Raw genomic sequence first — 7,175 nt, forward strand, 5'->3', positions numbered from 1 at the left:
TCCAGGCTGGAGGTTTTATAGTCCTCAGGAGAAGCTGAAACACCATCCCTGCCAAGTGAATTTACCAAAACACTGAGCACCATTTGGGATTAAACATGAACACATCTTGTATAATCACCTCATAGATGCCAGAAAAGCAACAACGTGGACTAAAAATACAAATGTGAAAAATGAGTGTGGGGTTTACTTTTCAAAACAAATCACATTCCACGCTTCCCAGGCAAGCTGATGTGGAAAATAAAACACAGACTGTGTCCTTTACCCAGCCAGGGGCAATGGGGGGCTGTGGAATGCAGCAATCTCCTCACTGAAACTTTCATTATGTTTCATTTTAACCCTGAGTCCAAAAATACATTTCACAAATTGGTATTACTGAGGGCATTGTTTTTGTATCGTCACAGAATAAATGCACTGGGAATTCCTAAGAGGAAACTCATGAGGAAACAAGACACTAAATCATTCCTTGGAATCAGAATCAGGATCATTTCCTGAAGCTGCAATCAGCTGCAGGGCTCCTCCACCAGGAACTACAGCTTTCCTAAAGAGTAAAACAAAATTAATTCCCTTCTGCTACTGGGAGGCAACCAGGAAGGGACAATTCCACTGCCATATTTATTACATATAAATATATTAAAATATATAAATATATATACTAAAAGTATTTATTTGTTTGTTTGTTTATTTATTTATTTGGTGACATAAGAAATGCACAAAGCACAGTGAGGATTCCTGACAAGTGTGCACTGAAGAAAAGTCATTTCAAAGATGCACACCCTACCTGTGGCACAACATCCTGGAGGAAGGTAACAACACTTTCCATGTAGGATTGTTCCCTGGAAAACAGAAGGAGAGTTTCAGCCAAAGGAGCTCAGAAATGGTGATGAATTATTAAATTAGATCAGCAAAAGGAAGCATGGGCAACCTTTAGCACATAGCAGAATGCTAAACATGCAATGCAGGCATTTAATTTTACTGCCAAATTCTGATAATGTAAATTGTGGCCTGTAAGCTATGACAGGACTGAGTAAGAGCAATAAAAGTCTGTAAAAAACCTGCTGATGGAATAACTGCTTGGGGGGAAAGAACAAACTCTAAATTCAAGGAATAAGCCTTGTTCTCCACATCAGAGGGGCCTGAAGTGCTGCAGGGATTTGGAAATCACTCCTCAGGATTTTTCTTCTTGAATGAAACTTGCAAATGAGATTTCAACAATGACTGGGGCTCTCCTGGCAGCACAAACAAACTCCCAGAGCTCCTGTGCAGGATGGACAATGCTGGCAGGGGCAGGGATGGAACAAAACCCTCCCTAACAGCAAGGAGAGGCATTTCCAGAGGAGAATTTACAGCTTGGGAAGGTTATTCCCTGCTGGAAGCTCATCAGCAGCATCAGCTGGGGAGGGTTTAAAGTGCAAGACACATTTATTGGGGCAGAGTTAAGGCAGTGCTCTGAGCAGTCCCTGTGTAAGTGCTGAGTAACCACAGTGTGGGCTGAGAGCAGCACACAGATGGTGCTGAAACCCTGCAGAAACTGCTGCTGTGAGCCACGAGGAACACTTGAGCTGCCTTCAGAAACTCTGAGATTACTTCAGAAAAGCCTTCAGGTATGTCTTTAGGCAACAGCTTTGGCAGCCCTGAAATTAACTTTTGTGCTGTTGCAATTTTTCCTGTGCCAGCTCAAGGTTTCTCATAGCAGCAAAGGAGAACTGTAAATTAGGAACTCTGGATGGCCAAAGGTGCTGTTTTTTCCTGAAGATTGTTTTAATAAAACCAGGAGTGTTTAGCACTGAAAATGCAGCACTCTGGAGAATTTAGGTCTACACACAACCCCACAGAAGATACCTGAACCCAAATGCTGCAACACGTCTTTGAAAAGAGAGCTAAATCTAAAATATGAAGTTTTACATTCCAGAGAGTCTATTCCAAACCAAACCAGCCATCCCAGGATTTCTGCATCCCACACTGTCCCACTCAGCTTTAGGCTCAGCCCTTACAAATGAGCTGTGCTTCCTCCTGGGCTGATTCCTCTCTGATTTATGTAGGTCAGCCCAGCTGCCCCTGCACACCTTTATTAAAATGCCTGGCCACAGGTGAGAATTAAACACAGTGTCTGAGGCTGATGCCAAGCAGCCACAGTCATGCTGCCTTTGTGGCTCAGCTGCAATGTACATTTTCCCCTCTGCCCAAGCACATCTTGAACACCAGCTGATGTTTGGGAGGTGTTTTATTCACAGTGTGTGCTCTAAATCTCCTCCAAAGTTGAAAAAAAAAATCCAGGGAGATGTCTTGAAAGTGGTTAAAAACAACATAACCCACAAAAAAAGCCCAATCTTCCTTTAATAATGATGTAGAATATTAACATGAGCAGCAGAAGGCTGCTGGGTGCTCAGCACACACAGATTCATCAAAAAAATGACATTTTTGAGGCACAAACAGGTACCTCCAGAACAAAACATGATGCTTAAAAAAAGAACAAATAATCATCTTCAGAACAATCAACTTCTTACAGTATTTTTTCTATTATAATACATTTAAAGCACATTTTGAAGAAAATGTTGTTACAGAGAGGAAATGCATTTGTTGAGGAATTTTGGCACATTAAAAAAAATGGCTGCAGGACAAAGTTCAAACACAATTTTTTGTGCTACAACAATCAGTTTCTTGTGATCTCCAATAAAAATGAAGTGAACCTTGTTTCTGGAAATACAGAGTTATCTCCAAGGGCACAGTAACACCCCCTGAAGTGGACATTTCCATATGATACATTTTGTAGCAGCATAAACATCCCAAGGAAGGAAGAAAATTGCTACAAAACTCCTTTAACAGACAAAGACCATAAATCTTCTGGGCTGTCTTACAGCCAAAGGGCTTTTTTGCCATGAATCATTCCATGTGCACACAGGGTGCCCAGCACAAAAAGTGTTTGGCAGGTGCTCTGATCAGAAGAATGGAGCTTCTTCCTTTTTTCTTGGTTTTGTTCTTTTAATAAAATAAAATTTTAAAAATCCACAATTCTTCTTCCTGGAGGACTTTAATGACAAGTTTTGTGTGCTTTAACACATCCACTCCTGGGGCAAGGTGTTGTTTAAAAGAAGAGCCAGAAAGGATCACAAGTGGCACATCCCTCTGGCCTAAGGATGGCATCACTCTTCTACACTGCAATGTTTGTACAGCAAAATGGTGCAAATAACAACAAAACTTGGCAGTAATTAGCTGTTAAATATGCAGCTTTGGTGTGTAAAAGATGGGATCCCAGTTAGGGAGACAGAACTGCCACGTGCTGACTTTATTGGACAACACTCAACACAGCCAAACTGCAGCGTCAACACAAGCTGGATTTGGGGGGGAAAATCCCAAACCAGCTCAGGCTGGGCTCTTCCACAAGAAAATCAACCCCTTTTCAGAAAGGGCTGCTCTTCTAGAAGGTTCTTACGTGGCAGCTTGAGGGCGAACCACCACTCCTCCAGTGCAGCGGCTGGGGCGGCGCGGGGACTCGGTCGCCATCGTTGCGGGCACACACCTGCAGCAAACACAGCACTTTCAATAAAATTGCCACAAAATTGGTTATTCCACAAGTTCTTTGTATGTTCTTCAGTGTGGTGAGAGAGAAATTTCACTCACACAGACCTAGAGGTCTCTTTACAGCACTTTTTTAATGAGAAAAAGAAAATGGCGCACCAAGCGGGAAACTCCTATCACTGCAGCTCCTGGAATGTTTGTGAAAATATAAAACCAAACCTCACACACCTGCATGATAAAGTGGAAAGTTATCTCAAACTGTGCTGGGTGATCTTTAAGGAGACCTCCAACCCAAACCACTCTGTGATTCCATGATTAAAGATAGTGGTACAGGGACACAGCTGTCATCACCATTACACAAACCCACTATTTCCTAATGGGCTGCTGGCTCAGAAAACAATTATATAAAAATAACATGCAGTCACAATTGCAATGTACTGTACTTATGAAAACATGGGTTACATTGCAGCTCACACATTCTGCTGCTTTATGCCAGCTTTTTGTGCCATCCTCAAGCTTTTCTTCACAGTTCTGCTCTCCAGGGGAAATTTCTGTGTGACATTCCTACAGGCAGAAAGCACCTGAGGAGCACCCCAGATCCCAGCCAGCTCCTCAGGGAACCCCTCAGCTGCTCTGTGCTGTCCTCCCACCCCAAACCTGTTTTACTTTTCCAAAGTAAAAGAAAAGGCCAAATCCCCAAGGAGGTATCAGTTATCAGCATCATTTCACGTCAGGCCAGACTCTGCAAGGACCAGCCCATTAAGGGAGGGAGGAAAACCGCTCAGAAATTAACAGCAAAGCAATAATTAGTAACAAAACGTTCAGCAACACAACAGCAGCCTGACACACGCGCCGAGGAACCTCGAAAGGCGAAATGTCACGGAAAGAATGAAATCACCTCACGGAAAGGATGAAATCACCCACGGACACCCGCCCGTGCCGTGCCCCGAGTGCCAGCACCTTGCGGCACCCCGGCCCGAGGGAAGCGAGCCCGGGACCGTCCCAGCCCCGGCTCTGGGCCTGGGCACGGCCGCGCCTCAGCGCGGGGCACCCGCGGGGCCGCCCGACCCTGCGGAGCCCCGGCAGCGGCCGGGCCGGCCTGGGCACCTCCGCCGCCGCTATTGAGCAACTCCGCACAAACACCGCCACCTGCCCGGCCTCTCTCCCGCCGCCGCCCGGAGAGCGGGGCCGCGGCCTCCCGGAGCGCGCCCACCCCGCCGGCCGCCCCTCGCTCCGCACCCCGCGCCCTCCGCCCGCAGCTGCCGGGGGTCCCCCAGGCCTCACGGGCGGGCCTGCCCTGCCCGCCGCCCCCCGCTCCGGCCGCTGCCCGGCCCGGCCGCCCCGCGGGGCCGCTCCGAGCCGCCGCAGCGCTGCCCCGAGCGCGGCCCCGCCGCGCGCCCCCGGCCCGGGCCGCCCTCACCTGCCGGGCTCCCGGCGCCACTGACACTGTTTGGGACCCCCCGGGCAATGACACCCAGCGCACCGCGCCCGCAGCCAATCGGAGCGCGCTGGGGGCGGGCCGCGTCCCGCTCTCAACCAATCGGCAGCCGCGCTGCTCGGCAGTGGGCGGGGCGCGGCGGGACGCGGCCGGGGCGGCGAAAGGCGGGCGGCGCTGCCCCCCCCGCCGCGCGCCCCGCGGCTTTGTTTACATCGGGGATCTCGCGAGAGCCGCCGCGCGCCGGGGCCCGCCCCGCGCACGTGGGGCGGGGAGGGGCGGTAGGGAGAGGCGGGGCCGGATTGGCGGGGAGGAGTGGGCGGATCCGCGCGCGGTGACGTCACTGGGAGGGCGGGGTTTTGTGGGCGGGACCGTGAGGGACCCTGAGGGACCCTGAGGGACCGTGAGGGACCCTGAGGGACCGTGAGGGCGGGACCCGCTCGGAGGGGTCTGGGGAAGGTGCGGAACGAGCAGAACGCCGCAGGCAGACAGCCCCGGCAAGGGGGAAAGGCCGCGGGGCCGAGGCGTCCCCCAGCTGGAGGTCTCCAGGCTGCAGAGCCCGGGGACAGCGCAGGATCCTGAGGGACAGGAGCTGCTGCTCCTCAGAGCTGGGGTGCTGCGGCAGCGCTGGAGACACGGCTGAGGAGCGGCCTCAAAAGCCCCAAAGGGGCTCCGAGAGCCATGGAGAGAGACTTTGGACAAGGGCCTGGAGTGACAGGACACAGGGTATGGCTTCACACTGTCACAGGGTGGGTTTTGATTATACAAATAAATCGTTCCCTGTGAGGGAATTGAGGTCCTGGCACAGGGTGCCCAGAGCAGCTGTGGCTGCCCCATCCCTGGAGTGTCCAAGGCCAGCTCGGAGCAGCCTGGGACAGTGGGAGGTGACCCTGCCCCTGATGTTTAAGTTCTCCTCCAGCCCAGCGCAGTGTGTGATTTATGTTTGCAGGTGTCCAGCACTGCCCAGATGCCTCAGGGTGACACACGGGGCCCTGGTTCAGGTTTCCAGACAGTGGCACCAGGTCAGGAGGGGGTGACCTGCTCTAGGAATGCACCTGACTCCTGTGACAGCACCATCATCCACATACCAGAAGAATGAAACAGTGACTGAAAACATCCACCAAGTGCCTGTGAGCAGCTTTGTACAGATTACAGCTTTATTTCGCAAGAAAAAGTTGGAACTCAGGTTTGATCTTACCAAAGGAGCCTCTGTGAACATACCAGGTGTAAATTCTCAGCTTTGAATATTCATTTCAGAGAAGTCAAATGATAGAAGAGGTGGGCAAAGCATACCCAGGAGTAAAACACTGGCAGTTTCTGTCATCAGGGCACTTTCTGTCCAGTGCAGTTAATCCTCACCATCATCCAGGAGATTCCCCAGGAAAAATTGTAGGGTTGGGTTCATTTATTAAGAGTAAAAAAGAAAAAACAAAAGGTGGGGAAGCCCAAGTTTATAATGGCTTGAGGAAACTTCAATGAAGCTCACATTTCTGAGTGCAGCAGAACTCCATGGAAACTTGAATTTTGCTTCTGTGTAGAGCAAAAACCCTGGGAAATTCACTATAAATCTTTTAATTTTGCATATTTCCCTTATTAGTAGTAACACAGTCATCTAACCGAGGTGTTAGAGTCACTCTTTGGAAGGTTCAATGCAGACTAATTGGAAACAGGTAATTATAGTTGTTGCCAGGCAGTCACCCCACACAGTTGTGGCCTCTGCAGCCTTTCCTGCCCATCTGGGGCAGAATTTCAACATCACAGCAATACTTTATGAAGTGAAGTTTCACAGAAATAAATCCTTGCAGGATCCAATTTGGACAGGCTGCTTCTTTCATCTCCTGAGGCAGCGCTGTGTTCCCAGCATGGATGAAAGGGAATATTTTCAGGAATAAAATCCCCTGGGATTTCTGTCACCATGGTAACACATATAGATAGCAGGCCTGCTTCCAAACCAGGTTTTATTGTTCCAGCAGTAAAGAACTGGCTTCTACAAATAACCAGCCTGGAATAAAGTACTGCCCTTTTGCTTTCCCAGCAAAATAAAATTTTAAAAATTTAATATATTGCTACAGTTAACTATTCAAGATAAAGTGCCAAGATCAGCTCTGCCATAAATCTAACTGGGATGACTTGTTTCCTAAGCCACAGTGAGAAAGGGGAGAGTATTCACATATTTAATTAACACCAGATAAATATGAATATCTTTGTAATAATAAATTCATAT

The 7,175-nt window shown here is 49.1% G+C and overlaps 1 protein-coding gene across 9 annotated transcripts in view; it reads right to left on the minus strand.

The window, feature by feature from the left end:
- The window catches only part of BCAS3 (BCAS3 microtubule associated cell migration factor), a 293,863-nt gene extending 288,845 nt beyond the window's left edge, over positions 1-5,018 (minus strand). For 8 of the 9 annotated variants that reach the window (XM_058037737.1, XM_058037735.1, XM_058037743.1 and 5 more), the window contains exons 1-3: positions 4,937-5,018; positions 3,431-3,517; positions 779-833 (exon numbers count right to left, since the gene is read on the minus strand). In XM_058037737.1, coding sequence (XP_057893720.1) covers positions 779-833; positions 3,431-3,501 — 126 coding nt within the window. In that variant the 5' untranslated portion in view covers positions 3,502-3,517; positions 4,937-5,018. Of the gene's footprint in view, positions 1-778; positions 834-3,430; positions 3,518-4,414; positions 4,436-4,936 lie in introns of those variants that run through there. The other variant, XM_058037736.1, reaches the window with a different exon arrangement.
- Positions 5,019-7,175: the final 2,157 nt, after the last annotated feature.

This window comes from Melospiza georgiana, chromosome 19 (assembly GCF_028018845.1).
Source record: "Melospiza georgiana isolate bMelGeo1 chromosome 19, bMelGeo1.pri, whole genome shotgun sequence".
NCBI lineage: Eukaryota > Metazoa > Chordata > Aves > Passeriformes > Passerellidae > Melospiza > Melospiza georgiana.